Genomic DNA, 15477 nt, shown 5'->3' on the forward strand with positions numbered 1-15477 from the left:
CAGAATGTCAGAGGTCAAAGAAAAAGAGAGGATCTTGAAAGCAGCAATAGAAAAGCAATCCATCACATACAAGGGAAGCCCAATAAGACTATGTGCAGATCTCTCAGCAGAAACCATGGAAGCGAGAAGACAGTGGGATAATATATTTAAATTATTAAAAGAGAAAAACTTCCAACCAAGAATTCTATATCCAGCAAAACTGTCCTTCAAAAATGAGGGAGAAATGAAAACATTTTCAAACGAAAAATCACTGAGAGAATTTGTGACCAAGAGACCAGCTCTGCAAGAAATACTAAAGGGAACACTAGAGACAGATAAGAAAAGACAGAAGAGAGAGGTGTGGAGAAGAGTGTAGAAAGGAAGACTATGAGTAAAGGTAAACAGAAGGAAAATTAGATATGACATATAAAATCCAGAAGGCAAAATAGTAGAAGAAAGTACTACCCATGCAGTAATAACACTGAATGTTAATGGATTAAACTCTCCAATCAAAAGACATAGTCTGGCAGAATGGATTAAAAAACAGGACCCATCTATATGCTGTCTCTACTCAAAGGACACGAGGCCAAGGACACAAATGGACATTTACACACCAATGTTTATAGCAGCATTATTAACAATTACCAAGAGATGGAAACAGCCAAAATGTCCATCAACAGACAGCTGGCTAAACAAACTGTGACGTTTACATAAGATAGAATATTATGCAGCTGTAAGAAAGAATAAAGTTATGAAGTATGTAACAACATGAATGGACCTTAAGGACATTATGCTGAGTGTGATTAGCCAGAAACAAAAGGACAAATACTGTATGGTCTCACTGATATGAACTGACATTAGTGAATAAACTTGGAATATTTCCTTGGTAACAGAGACCATCAGGAGATAGAAATAGGGTGAGATATTGGGTAATTGGAGCTGAAGGGATACAGATTGTGCAACAGGACTGAATATAAAAACTCAGAAATGAACAGCACAATATTACCTAACTATAATACAATTATGTTAAAACACTGAATGAAGCTGCATATGAGAATGATAGAGGGAGGAGGGCTGGGGCATAAATGAAATCACAAAGAAAGATAGACGATAAATTTTGAGATGGTGTAATCTAGGAATGCCTTGAGTGTATAATGATAATGACTAAATGTACAAATTTAAAAAATGTTTTTGCATGAGGAAGAACAAAAGAATGTCATTACTGCAGTGTGCTGAAAATAGATGGTACTTAATATTTTAAAATTTCAACTAATGTGTGAGACTAAAGCAAAAAATGTTTATTTGGTACAAATCCATACTTTGACTAGTGCATCTCCTAATATAACTTATGTAGATAGTTGATTGAACACCATAAGTACATGGAACTTTGTATAGGCCATGAGATTTTGTTGGTTTGTCCAGGTGATGCCCTGATGAATCCCAGAGTGATTTGATCAGTGAGTGGATAAGTATTTGCAAAGTCCCCTTCAGGGTATGGTGAGAACGGGGGACAACTCAACTTCCCCAAGTTGAATTCTTGATATTCTCACAAGCAGTGTGGACAACCAAAGCTATAGGCTGAGCCCCCAGTCTTGGGGTTTGTTCATATGAAACTTAACCCCACAGGGGATAGGTCAAGCCTACTTAAAATTAAGCCTAAGAGTCACCCCCAAGAGAACCTCTTTTGTTGCTCGGATGTGACCTCTATCTCCAGCCAACACAGCAAGCAGACTCACCACCGTCCCCCTGTCTACGTGGGACATGACTCCCAGGGATGTGGATCTTCCTGGCTGCGTGGGACAGAAATCCCAGAATGAGCTGAGATTCAGCATCCATGGATTGAGAAAAAATCTAGAATGAGCTGAGACCCAGCATCAAGGGATTGAGAAAACCTTCTTGACCCAAAGGGGGAAGAGTGAAATGAGACAAAGTGTCAATGGCTGAGAGATTCCAAACAAAGTCGAGAGGTTATCCTGGAGGTTATTCTTATGCATTAAGTAGATATCACCTTGTTATCCAAGATGTAATAGAGAGGCTGGAGGGAACTGCCTGAAAATGTAGAGCTCTGTTCCAGTAGCCATGTTTCTTGAGGATGATTGTATAATGATAAAGCTTTCCCAATGTGACTGTGTGATTGTGAAAACCTTGTGTCTGATGCTCCTTTTATCTACCTTGTCAACAGAGGAGAGTAACACATGGAATAAAAATATATAATAGGGGGAACAAATGTTAAAGTAATTTAGTTTGAAATGCTAGTGATCAATGAAAGGGATCAGTAAGGGGTATGGCCTGTAAATTTTTTTTTTTCTGTTTGTTATATTTTTCTGTTGTCTTTTTATTTCTTTTTCTGAATTGATGCTAATGTTCTGGGAAGTGATCATGATGATGAATATGCAACTATGTGATGATATTGTGAATTGCTGAGTGTATGTGTTGGGAACATTTGTTTCTTGTATTTTTTTTTAATTAATAAAAAATTTTTTTTAAAAAATGCTCCCAGCCAGCAGTATAGAATGAGGATTAAAGGACATGGCTTTTCTGGATACACCACATATTCAAACCGGCACACCACCTTTTAAAATCTATTTTGTAACTACTTGTTAAAATGTACTTGAAAATTTATTGCTTTTTGTATATATTTTATATTTCAAAATAAAAATAAAGAAATCCTACAACTCAACAACAAAAAGACAAAAATCCAATTTAAAAAATGAACAAAAGACTTGAATAGACTTTTCTTCAAGGAAGATATACAGATGACCAAAAAGCGCATGAAAAGATGCTGAGCATCATTAGCTACTAGAGAAACACAAATCAGCACCACAGTGGAATACCATTTCACACTCATTAGAATGCCTGCTATCATAAAGGGAAAAAAAGGAAAACTACAAGAGTGGGAGAGGATGCAGAGTAATAGCAATACTTATTAATTGTTGGAGGGAATATCAAATGGTGCATCACTGTGTATGACAGTTGGGTATAGAATTCCCATATGACCTGGTAATCTCACTACTAGACGTATACTCAAAAGAATTGAAAGTAGAGACTGAAACAGATATTTGCACACTGATGTTCAGAGTGGCATTATTCACAATTGCCAAAAGATGGAAACAACCCAAGTGTCCATCAACAGATTATTGGATTTATAAAATGTGGAATATACACACATAGCATATTATTCAGCCATAGAAAGGAACAATGTTCTGATATATGCAACAACATTATTGAACCTCAAAGACATCATGTTGAGTGAAATAAGCCAGACACAAAAAGACAAATATTGTATGGTCTCACTGATATGAAATAATTAAAATAAGGAAACTCATAGAGACAGAATTTAGAATGCAGATGTTTTGGTTTGCTAAAGCTGCCAAAATGCAGCAGACCAGGTATTGATTGGCTTCTACAAAGGGGATTTATTAACTTACAATTTAAAGTTCTTAGGCCATGAAAATGTCCCAACTAAAGCATCAGCAAGATGATACCTGGACTCTGAAGACAGCCTGCTGGCATCTGGGACACCTCTGTTACTGGGGAAGGCACATGGCCGTGTCTACTGGTCCTTTGCTCCTGGATTTCATTGCTTTTAGCTTCTGGTTCCAGTGACTTCCTCTTTGGGTCTTCTCTTAGCTTCTCTTGGCCTTTTCCTGCCTATGCTCTCTCAGCTTTTTCTGTCCTTTATCCTCCTATAAAGGACTCCAGTAAGACCCACCTTGAATGGGGTGGGTCACATGTCAAACTGAAGTAACCTAACTAAAAGTTCCTACCCACAGAAATGGATTAAAGGAACAAGGCCTACGAAAAGGACATGGCCTTTTCTGGGGTACATCATAGCTTCACACCAGCACAGTGTTGCCAGGAGATGTGGTGGGGTGAGGGAATAGGGAGTTAATATTTAAATGGTACAGAGTTCCTATTTGGGAAGATGGAAAACTTTGTTAATGGATGGTGGTGAAGGGAGTAGAATATTGTGAATGTAATTAGCAGCAATGAATTATATATTTGAACGTGGTTTAAAGCAGAATCTTTAGGTTGTATATAGGTCCCTAGAACAAAATTTAAAAAAATTAATAGGACTGTACAACACAGTGAACCCTAAGGTAAACTGTGGACTATAGTTAATAATACAATTATAAAATGCACTTTCATCAATTGTAAAAAATGTACCACAGAATGCAAAGGGTTAATAATAGTGTGGTATCTGGGAATCCTGCATTTAGTACATGACTTTTCTCTAAGCCAACAACTACTTTAATTTAAAAAACCGCAATTTCATTTAGAAGCACCTGCCCCCCCAAAGTGAAATACACATGTATTGAGTAAAATGTGTACAGGTGTTTAGGACTTCTATGCTGGAAACCACAAAATGCTGTGAAATATTTCCAAGTAGATGTGAAGAAATAGGGAAATGTCCCAGTCCGTGGATTGGGAGACTCAACATAGTAAAGACATAAATTCTCCTCCAATCAATGAACACATTTAATGCAATTCCTACCATATCCCGTCAAGAGTTTTTGCTGCTATAGATAAGTTTATTCTAAAATTGATGTGAAAGGCAAAGGAAATGGAATAGCTAAAATAATACCAGAAAATAAGAATAACATGGAAAGGATCATTCTACCCAATTTTAAGACTGACTTAATGTAATACCTACAGCAATGAGGACGACGTGGTATCAGGGGTGGGACAGACACAGGATCAATAGAAATACACACATGCACACAGAGGTCGTAAATAGACCCATGCGAATATGCCTAAATGATTTTTGAAAAAGTGCAAAAGCAACTCAATGGAAGGGGGTAATCTTTTCAACAAATGATATGGGAACAACCAGACATCACAGCAAATAAATAAATAACCAGGAGCTGAACCTCATATCTTATACAAAAGTTAACTCAAAATGGATAATCAATTTAAGTCTAAAATGTAAAACTATAAAACTTTAAAGAAGGAAAGGGAGAAACTCTTCAGGACACAGGGCCTGGTGAAGAGTTGTTTCCATGACCCCAAAAGCATCATTCAGATAAGGGGAAATTGCTCAATTGGCATTCATCCAAATTTCAAACATTTGCTTGGCAAATATCCTGTGAAAGAATGAAAAGATAGGCTACAGACTAAAAGAAAACATGTGAAACCCCAAATGTTTTAATAACTTGAATATACAAAAAATCTCAAAACTCAATATTAAAAACCCCAAACAATTGAATCTGAAAATACAAAAAAGACATGAAAAGACATTTCACTAAAAATGAGAGGCAGCTGGCAAATAAGGACGTGAAAATACGCTTAACATCACCAATTGTAAGGGAAATGCAAATAGAGACCACAGCGAGTGATTGCTGCATACCTACTGAAACAGGTAAAAAAAAATTCTTTTTAATTATGTTTTCATTTTTTAAAACCAAACAATATTCGAGACATACAAAAGAATCTATGAAACATGTATGGCATTTGTTCTTGTTTTTGTTTTGATTTTCAAAGCACACATCAACAAGTAGATACAGAACAGATTTCAGAGTTTGCTATGGAAGGCCTGAAAAAGTTTAAATGATGCAAATGTCACGTGCTGATGCGAATGAGCACAAGCAGCATTGTTCACGACTTGCTGCGGGGATATAAAACGGTGCAGCCACTCTGGAAGAAGTTTGCAGCTTCTTGAAAAAACTAATCATACATTTATCCCACAACCCAGCAGCCATACTCCCGGGAATTCAGCCTAGAGAAATTAAGTGTACACACTCAAATAAGTGGACACACATGTCCATGGAAGCTTCCTTGGTAATGCAAATGGGTGAATGTGTAAACAAGCTGTAGCACCCTGAATGCTCCTCATCAATAAAATAGAATGAGCTAGTCCAACGCGAGGACACATGGGTGAATATTATCCTCAAGGAAATGATACTGAGTGAGGAAAGCCAATCTCAAAAGGTTATATACTCTATGGTTCCATTTATATAACATTCTTGAAATGACAAAAGCACAATTATAGAGATGGAGATCAGATTGGAGATTGCCAGAAGTAAGTGTGGAGTTGGAGAGACAGGAAGGAAGGGATGGGAATGGGTGCAAAACAAAGTGGCAGGAGGAGGGAACTCGTGGGGAAACGGTCCTGCCCTTGGTGTGGTGGTTACATCCTCCATGCCTGTGAGAAGATGGCATGGAATGATTTCCGGTCATCAAGATGGCAAAGCGGGCCGTATCAGGACTCTGGCCCAGACAGAAGCATTAAGCTACAAGCTGGAGCAGGAAGAACCATCTTTCTCAAAGCTCCAGAGAGCAGTTAAAAGGATACAGTATCAAGGAGAGTACTGAATAAAGAAAAGGGCTAGTGAAAAATGGTAGGGAAGCGTTTAGTTGTATATATGTTTCTACAATATAAAAAAGAGAAACAGATTAAAGAAACAACTAGAAGGCCATGCATGCATCCAGACTGGATCAAATAATAAAGAAGATTCCCAAAGGGACATTACTGGGATAGATGGGGAAATTATAGTAGAGACAGTAAGCTTTATATCAATGTTAAAGTTCTAGAATTTGATGAATGTACTTAATGGTTATAAAAGTGGATATCCTTGTTCTTAGGAAATGTATTAAGTGTTCAAGGAGCATGACATATATATCTTACTCTCCAAGGTTCAGAACATAATTAAATAGAAAGACATTTTAGAGAGAGAGAGAGAGGAAGGAAGGAAGGAAAGAAACAAAAGAAAGGAAAGAAGGAAGGCAGGAAAGAAAAGGAAGGAAGGAAGGAGGAATTACATGGCCACTGTGGTGAAATGTTAAAATTGGTGGGTCTGTATACTGGGTGCTGGTGGGGGGTGTGTGTGTTATGTTGGGGGTTGTACTATTTTTGTAATTGTCTTGTAAGTTTGACATTATGTCAAAATGAAGTTATTTTGTTTATATAAGGCTTGTCCCAGCCCAGCCCTACATTGACCTGGGGTTGGCACCAAGTGGGCCACTCAGGGGCAGAGGAGGGACACCACAGCAGGGGTAGGAGCCAGCGTGGTCCCTGCCTCCTGGGTAGACGTCATCACGCCGGACACTGCCCTGCCAAAGGCTCTGAGCGGGGCGGGGCGGGGTGAGCCGATGGGGCTCTAAGGAGTCTGACCTTGGCTTGACGCCTGGGCTCGGGCAGCACTGATTAAGGCCCAGCTGTGTGAGCCGCGAGGCTCTGCCCCCAGCCAGGGCGCTGCGTTGGGGACAGGACTGACAGTGGCCTCTCTCTCTGCCCTCCCTCCTGTTCCCGAGTCTGGTGTGGTTGCCTAAGGAGATGCAGCCTCTCGTGGCCCCAAGACGTGGAACAAGCAAACCCAAGGAGAGGATGCAGAGAATGGAGGGGGCGAAAAGAGAGAAGAGGGTGGGAGGTAATGGAAGGGGCAAGGGGACTGAAGTGCCAAGGGAAGGGCACAGGGGGACAAGGAGAGAAATAAGATAGGGCAAAGGGCTGGGAGAGGCAGAGAAAAGACAGGAGTGAGGGGCGAAGCAGACATGGGGACAGATGGGATGCAAGGTAAAAGAGGGAAGGAGGGCGGAGGGACAGTGGGGACAGAGCAGCGCAGTGGTCGAGTTGCGGGTGGACATCCCCGCCCTGAGGTGCAGGTGTCAGAGGGCAGAAGGTCCGTGTTCCGGAGCTCACGTAATTGCACACATGTGGGAGTGCATGCATGTGCACGTGCACTCGTGACTGGCTGGCAGGCGTGGTTGTGCCTGTGTGTGTCCGGCTGTGTCAGTGTTTCTGTATGTCATTATTAGTGGATGTGGTTGGGGACCACAGGCACGTTCCTATCCATTATTCCCTGTTGTGTTTGCGGTTGTGTGGGACGTTGTGTGGTTGGTGTGACTACCTGTGGGGGACTGTCTTATGGGGTCTGTCTCCCACTCTGGCTGAGGGGCCCTGATGGTGGCCCTTAGTTTCCTGGAGAGAAGGCCTCGGGCGCTCCGGGGCTGGGGCTGGGTGAGGCACACGCCGCAGGCCTGGCTGACCCACTGCCATCTCCCTGTGCACTCCGCCCCCTCCGCTTCCACCCTGCACACAAGCTCCCTTTGCATGAACTAGATATGGGACTGGGGACCTGGAGCCCTGGAGGGTGGCTGAAGCTGTCTGTGCCTCAGTTTCCTGGGGTGTAAATGGGGGGAGGGATGCCTCCCACCGCTGTGCTCATCCACCAGGGGCGACTTTGTGGCATGGTGCAAGTTCTTCTCTGCTGTGTTCCCTACCTGGTGTTTCCCTTTCAGAAAAGGAGCGAAAGGGGCCCTGCCTCCCTCCTGCTGACGAGCCAAGGAACTACGTGGGCGGGGACGGGATGGGTGGGGAGGCCTGACACAACTCAGGCCATGGCAATGCGCTCTGGAGCTGCCCTCTCAGAGGCCACTGCTTCTGCGTGGCCACATGCTGTCCTCTCCGCCCTCTCTCACTCTTCTCTCAGCGTCTCTCTCGCGTTCCATTGTTCTGCAGCCTCTGTCCCTCTCTTGTTATCCTGTTCACAATCACCTTCTCCCTCTTTCCACTTCTGTCTTTCTGACCTAGAAAACCCCCAGCCCACCCCATCCAGGGCCCCTCTCTCCATGCCCTTTCCCTGCCCCACCCACAGGCCGCCCCGGGCCCCCTGCAGTTTAGCCCCCGTGCTGTGCCATGACCTCTCCCCTACGGGGTCTGCCCTTCACTGGGTGGGTCCGCCCATGGATTTCAGTCTAGGGACAGCCGAGGGCGCCTCCCCGTCCTGCCCTGCTGTCCCCTCCCCACCCCCAGAGACAGAGACAGCAGGCGCCCAGTGCATTGCAAAGGTTTATTTCTCTTGCTGCAAGGGCAGGGCGGCGGTGAGCGCCCGGGGTTGGGGACAGTCCCCCGCCGCTCAGTAGATGCCGGGCTTGGCGGGCTCTGCGGGCTCGGGGACCCCGGCCAGCTGCACCAGTCGCAGCAGCAAGGCCCCGCTCGGCCCGTCCAGCTGAGTCGCGTTGCTCCAGTCGCTGGCGCGGACGCGACGCCGAAAGTCCGCGCCCTCCCGGCACTCGGCCGCGGTCGCGCAGCTCTCTGCGGGGAGCACGGGCTGAGCCGCCGGCACGGGGACCCCGGCGGTGGGGGCGCAACGCCCGGGCCTCGCTTCCCCCGTCCCGCCACGCCCCGCCCCGCGCCAGCCCCGACGGCCCCCGGCCCGCGGCCTCCCTCCGGCCCCGCCGCTGCCCGCCCGGGCCCCGCACCGTCGTTGCAGCAGATGCCGGCCGCGGCGCAGCGGCCCCCGCTCCCGCACGGCTTCTGGCCCGACTGGCAGGGCGACGGCAGGTAGGTCTCCTCCTGGCAGCGCAGCGCCTCGGCCGTGCCCACGAAGCAGCCCAGCTCGTCGGCGCAGCAGATGCCGGGCCCGAAGCAGCGCCCTTTGCCCCCGGGGCCGCAGGGGAGGCACTGCGGGGACCGCACGGGGGAGCGGGGTGAGGGGCGAGGCCCGGGGGCCGGGGGTGCGGTGGGGAAGGCCCTGAGGGGCAGGTGGAGCGGCGGGGACTGGGGTGTCCCCGGCCAGTCTGAGCTGGGGGATAGAGTTTGGTGGTTGGGGGTTCTGCATCACTCGGCCCCAAAGGGGTCAGGAACGGGGATTCGAAATCTACTTAATTCCTTTATCTCCAGGTGACCCAGGAGCCATGTCGGTACCATCTCTCAGCGGCTTCACGGCTTCACCGTATGTGGGGAAGGAGCTACAAGGGGGGTGTGGGGCGACCTTCCTCCTCAGCTCTGGGCCCGCGGTGGCATGCCCCCACCCCACTACCTGTTCCCCCTTAACCCAGACCTTCCTCTTCTCACCCCCTTACTGCAGCTTCCTCCCTAACAACCCCACCCCATGACCTAAGAGAGAGGTGTCCCCTCCAGAACACATCCAGAACCTTCTCCCTATTCCCTGTCTCCCCACTGGACCCACCCGGCCCCCCTCATGACAGGCCTCTGGACCGAGGGCAACCCCAGTTCCCCAAGCTGGTGGCCTGGCTGGGAGTCTGACCCCTACTCACCCAGCTATGGTGACCTGAGGAGGGCACCAGGCACCCAGATGGCTCAGGCCCATCTCAGAGGAGCTGAGCAGGAGAAAGGCTGGGCCCCGGGGCCTGCCCACCTGCCGGCTCTAATTTGTTCAGCAGTCCCCCGCATTGAGCCAGCTGTGGCCAGGGCAGAATGGCCCGTGGTGAGCAGGTTTCCTTCAGCTCTGCTGAAAATGAGCTAAAAGGAAATTGGCTGGACATGTAGCATGAAAGAATTGGGCTAGGTATCCAGCAGAACCACCTCGCAGGACGCTTGGGTGGGAGGTAGCTCCTCATCAGGAGAGCTCAGAGCAATGGACACCTTCTGAGGGGCAGGGCGAGGGCTGGAGCTTTGTGGAGGAGGCATCGAATGCCGGCAGGACAGACCTACCGTTACTGGCCAGACTTCAGACAAGTCCCCTCGTGCACAGAGGAGACCTCACTACCTACTTCTTCATGGCCCAGTCCCCAGCCTGGTTACTGGGAAAACATCTCTCACTTTCCTGCTTCTCCTCTCCGGAAGGGGCCAGTGCCCACGAACCCCAAAACCCCTCCCAGCCCCTGGAAGCCTGTCGGCCCCTCTGCCCAGCCACGCCAAGCCTCCCTTCTCCTGCTGGGCACTTCCCCTGCAGCCTGCCTTCTCCCACGACTTCCCCTCTCCTGGCCCGTGCCCTGTGATGCCAGCCCAGGGGCACTGCCACTCCTGGCAGCCCCAACGGGCCTAGGTTGTACCTGTCTCAGCTCCAGGTCGGACACAGCCCTCTTGCCGCCCTTTGGGCAGTTCTGGAAGTAGCACGCGGAGGTGAGGGCCAGCAGGCCGAGGAGGCACACAGGCAGCGCGGTGTCGGGCATCCTGGAGCGGGTGGCACAGCGTGCAGCGCTTTCCACAGGCTCTGCTGTGCTGCCTTGGCTGACTGCCTATTTATGTCCACAGGTGTCCCCTTGGAGGTGACGTGGCTGCCACCCTCCCCAGTGGCTCCCCAGGAGCCCGAAGCTGCCAGGTCCCAAGCCGTCAGCAGTGATTCAGGCATCTGGGGACACACGTGGGCCTGTCTGTGCAGGGGTGAGGAGGAGGGGGTGCAGGTCTCTGGCTGCATTCAGCAGGAGTACCCAGCCTGGCGCAGGAGCTGCTGTGATTGTGACTTCAGCTCTCTGGACTGAGGACAAGTGAAAGGCTTGGTCGCCTGGAGATGGTCTCTGCACTGCTGGCCACCTGGAGGAGGCTGGGGGTCGCCAGGCCTAGTTCCCCCAGCACAGTCAGGGGGTGAGAGGTATCTGTCCAGGAGTGGGGTGGGGGACAGTTGGGTATAGGGACCAGATCCAAGAGGATTAGCCCCGTGAGAGGACAAGTGACAAAGAATGACACATATGCAGGATGTCACGGACACGGCTATTTCCCAGCTATACCAGGAAAGGGGAGTCCTGCTTGCAGGCTGCTGGACCAGAGAGGTGTAGTCAGGGAACCAGGGCACACACACGGAATCGGAGGGTGCTGGGCCCACCGGGCATGAGGGTCCAGCTTCTGGGAGAAATGGGGACTCTTCCACCCCATCCCCAGCCCTCACTCCCCTGCACCCACATAGCAGAGACCAGGGACGTGGGTCCTAGGCTGGGGTCTTTGGGACAGCTTCTTAGCATGTCTTGCATCACCCTGCACAAGCAGGAAGGGGAAGGGCAGCTGTGGGAAAGCAGTGGAATCCAACCCTGAGGAAGTTTTCTGCTTTCCTCATGGGCCACAGTCTGAAGGAACTGAGACAAGTGCCACTCAGGCCTAGGTTGGACATGGGGCCCGGGGACTCTGGGGCTGGGGCCTGGGATGGGGGTGAACCACAGCCAAATGGGCCCCACCCTGGAGCCCATGACTGGGGACACCCAGATGGGCCCCGGCTGGCAGGTCTGAAGAGGCGGCAGCCTCCCTCCCCCCATGCCATCAACATCCCTCTCTGGTGCTGGGACCCCGTCTGGCTTCCCCAGGCCTCTCAATGTGTGCACACGCCCTGCTCGCTGCCCCACCCCAGGCAGACTCCGCTCTCCTCTCCGAGCTGTGCAGCGATCAGACAAGAAGCACTGGTTTTGAGGCTGCCCGCTTCCCACCAAGTGTAGTGAGGAACCTGCCATCACAGGGAGGGGCCCTTGAAATATCTCCCGTCCCCCGTCAGGGCCTGAATCCAGGCTTGTTGGGGTCATCCCTTCAGAGGTGAGCAGACCCTCGGCAAGGCAGTGCTGGGCAGGTGTGACCTCAGGGACACGTGAGCCTGCGTGTGAATCTGACTTCTGCAGCTGCTGGAAACTTCCCGACCTTCTCTGTATCCTCCTCCCGAGGTTGTAGTGAGGACTGAAACCACACCAAAGTGTTCAGAAAAGTGCTGCCCCCTCGTGAAGTTAGTTAAAACAGTATTATTACATTAGCATTCTACTGTTCTGTGAGCACCTGAAGAGCTGGGTGACCCGGGCTGTGTGATCAGGAGCTCTCCCTCTCTGGACATCAGGTCTGAGGTGTCATCTGAGAACTGTGCGGCCTGACAAAATGAAGGGAAGGCTGGGGGCAGGCCCGGGCACCCATATCCTGACAAGCAGGGCATCGTCTAAGACCCGCCCCCCACTCCCAGGCTCCCGTGCAGACCCCTGACCTCACCTCTACACAGACACCAGGCGCTCCCCCAAGACCCACCTTCCCAGAGCCTGCACTGGCTGGAAGAAGTCTCACCGCTCTGCTGCCTGGTAACCACAAGGACCCTCCAGACCCCACCCCCTGAATGCGCATCCTTTCCCAAACTACTCTTCAGATCTCCCCATCCTTACATCCCCTCTTCCCCTCCGCAGCTCCGAATGTTGACTCACACATCATTCTAAAGCAGAGCTCGGGGCTCTTCCCCCCTCCCACTTGTACCGTTCCCACTAACTATTTTGTTGATATCATGACACCATAAATGTTAGATGAGTCCACACATTAGACGGCAAATCTGCCTTCCAAGCTAAGCTGTGTAGTATATGATGATGAATTTTCCATTTCGGAACAGCTTTATGTTCCCTATGTTGGTTCTCTCAGTTTTTCACTATGGCCCGTTTGCCATTTTGATCCCGATCACCAGGCGCTCTTCAGCCTTCTCCACCCCTGCTTCTGTCCAGCCCAGTCCATTGAAACTCCTGGGCCACAAACTACCACCATGTTGCCAAATTTGCTGGCCAGGTCCGTGTGCTCATTTTGCATAACCCAGTAGCAGCATGTGACATGGGCGAGCACTCATCCTTTTTAAACACGAGCTTCTCTTGGCTCCATTGACACCGTGCTTTCCTGGTGTTCCTTTTCTCCCTCTGGGCAATTCTCACAGTCTCCTGATTTTTGGAGGAGCTGTTCTTTGTCATTAAATTCTAAGTTTTGGAATATCCCAGGGCTCATTTCTGCATCCCTTCTCTCAAATGTATTTCAAATCTCTCTGCTCCTTTCTGCTTCTGCCTTGGGATCTTAGGATTTACTGTTTCCTTGCTCTAGAAGATTCAGAGTCCTGCCCACCTCCCAGGATTCAGGTGACTGGTGTCATCTCCTCTTCCCCATCACCCTCCCAAGACCTTCTCTCTCCGCACTCTAACCTAACTCTCCCCGCTCTAACATCTAGGAGATGTTGCTGTGCTTTATAGCATTTAACACAACCTGCAGTTCATTTAATTTCTGTTTATAGTGCGTGTGTGTGCTTGTTTTTGGCTATAGCTCCACTAGAATGAAAATCCCAGGGTAGAAAAGGCTCCATCTTTCATAACCAGTGCTGTAGCCCCTCCTGGTTCAGTGCTTGCTACATAGTGGATCTTTAATAAATCATGGAAAGCAGGACGAGAGGGAGGGGCATAAGTCCCAGGTTCCAGCCTCAGCTCTCCAGGGAGTTGTTGTGTGATCTTGGGCAAGTCCCACCTGTTCCCAAGGTTACTTGCAGGATGCCCTAACCCCAACCCCCATACTCAGGTTCTGAGGGAATCAGATGTAGGTGCTTAAAGGATTCAGATTTCTGCAATCCTTACAGAACACAGCCACAGCCTGCAGATTAAATCCCAAATCCCGTAACCTTCTTAGACGTGGTTCCTTATCCTTAGACCATGTTTCCTGAGAACAGGTAACAGTTAACTAATCTTAGCACAGCCTCTGCCCTCTTCATTCTACCCCCACTCCTGTTTCTTATGTGCCCCCTTTCAAGCCCAGCCTGGTGCCTGAACCACAGGAAATCTCTGCTTCTAAAACAGGCTGGCCTCATTTTCAAGCAGACTCTGCGGCTAGCAGCAAGCAAAGCTTTCTCCTTGGGCACCTGTTTTCCAGTCGTCCTGGTTGAGGCCCCTCCATATTGAACACTCACAAATGTCCCATAAATTGAAGCACTGGACAAAAGCAAGCAAAAGGTGTAGGAGTCTAAGAGCCATTGACTGAATTGAATCAAAGATGGTGAGGCAGGCGGGAGCCAACAGAGGAGAAAAGGCAAGTCCTGAGCAGATGGTGAGAGACTGCAAGGGATTGACCCCAGGAGTGAGTAAAAAAAAAAGAGAAGCCTTACGTTTTGTTTTGTTTTTTTCACCCACACCCAAAGCCAAAGCACTCTCAGATGGCCTGAAGAGCTAACTAGAAGAACCTCTCGAGAAGGGGTTACATTAAGCTTAAAGAAATCATAAATAAAAAGACCTCACAAAAATGCTTACTCCCAGAAATAACTGAAATTAAAACCAAACATAGTAGGTAAAATATTCTTGATGAAACTGTTTTTTTTTATTTTATTTTTTATTGTTTAGTGTAACATTTATACAAAGCAGAGAAATAAAAAGCAATAGCTTTCAAAGCACTCTTCAACAAGTGATTACAGGACAGATCCAAGAGTTTCTCATGGTTGCCATACGATCCTCTCATATTCTTACTTCTAGCTGCTCCATAATACAGGAGGGCTCAAATATTTTTTCATTATCACAATTGATTTTTTTCCTTTTTTTTGTGAGCAATAACATATATATATATATATATATAAGCTATAAATTTCAAAGCACAGCACTACAATTAGTTGTAGAACATATTTCAGAGTTTGACATGGGTTACAATTTCACAATTTTAGATTTTTCTTTCTAGCTGCTCCAAGACACTGGAGACTAAAAGATATCAATTTAATGATTCAGCATTCATTTTCATTTGTTAAATCCCATCTTCTAAGTATGACTCCACCGTCACCTTTGACCTTTATACCTCTCTTTAGGGGGTTTTGGGCTATGGCAATTCTAAATTTTTCATAGTGGAAGGGTCTGTCACTAATATGGGGTAGGGAGATGAAACTATCTGATGTTCTGTAGAGGCTAGACTATGTTTCAGGACTTATCTGGACCAGGGACCCATATGGAGGTTTTAGGTTTCTGGAAAGTTACTCTAGTGCATGGAACTCTTGTGGAATCTTATATATTGCCCTAGTGGACGAAACTCTTTTTCATATTAAAGCCTGTCCTGTCGCAGACGGATGTCCAGGGGACGCT

The 15477-nt window shown here is 48.2% G+C and overlaps 1 protein-coding gene across 1 annotated transcript; it reads right to left on the reverse strand.

Annotated features, from left to right (window-relative positions):
• Positions 1-8772: 8772 nt before the first annotated feature.
• LOC143683848 (vasopressin-neurophysin 2-copeptin-like) lies at positions 8773-12685 on the reverse strand. The gene is made up of 5 exons (XM_077160275.1): positions 12620-12685; positions 12416-12503; positions 10717-12319; positions 9181-9382; positions 8773-9013 (listed from the first exon to the last, which is right to left on the reverse strand). Exons 3-5 carry the CDS (start codon positions 10834-10836, stop codon positions 8835-8837), a joined length of 501 nt encoding a protein of 166 aa, XP_077016390.1. The 5' UTR covers positions 10837-12319; positions 12416-12503; positions 12620-12685; the 3' UTR covers positions 8773-8834.
• Positions 12686-15477: the final 2792 nt, after the last annotated feature.

The sequence above is a fragment of the Tamandua tetradactyla genome, chromosome 1 (genome assembly GCF_023851605.1).
Source record: "Tamandua tetradactyla isolate mTamTet1 chromosome 1, mTamTet1.pri, whole genome shotgun sequence".
NCBI classification, from domain to species: domain Eukaryota; kingdom Metazoa; phylum Chordata; class Mammalia; order Pilosa; family Myrmecophagidae; genus Tamandua; species Tamandua tetradactyla.

Bases quoted from the DNA above. Each gene is read 5' to 3' on its own strand.
- LOC143683848 (XM_077160275.1), bottom strand. From the start codon at position 10,836: ATGCCCGACACCGCGCTGCCTGTGTGCCTCCTCGGCCTGCTGGCCCTC. The intron at 9,383-10,716 runs GTACAACCTAGG...CGGTCCCCGCAG, and splicing joins CCGACCTGGAGCTGAGACAG to TGCCTCCCCTGCGGCCCCGG. The intron at 9,014-9,180 runs GTGCGGGGCCCG...TGCTCCCCGCAG, and splicing joins CGGCATCTGCTGCAACGACG to AGAGCTGCGCGACCGCGGCC.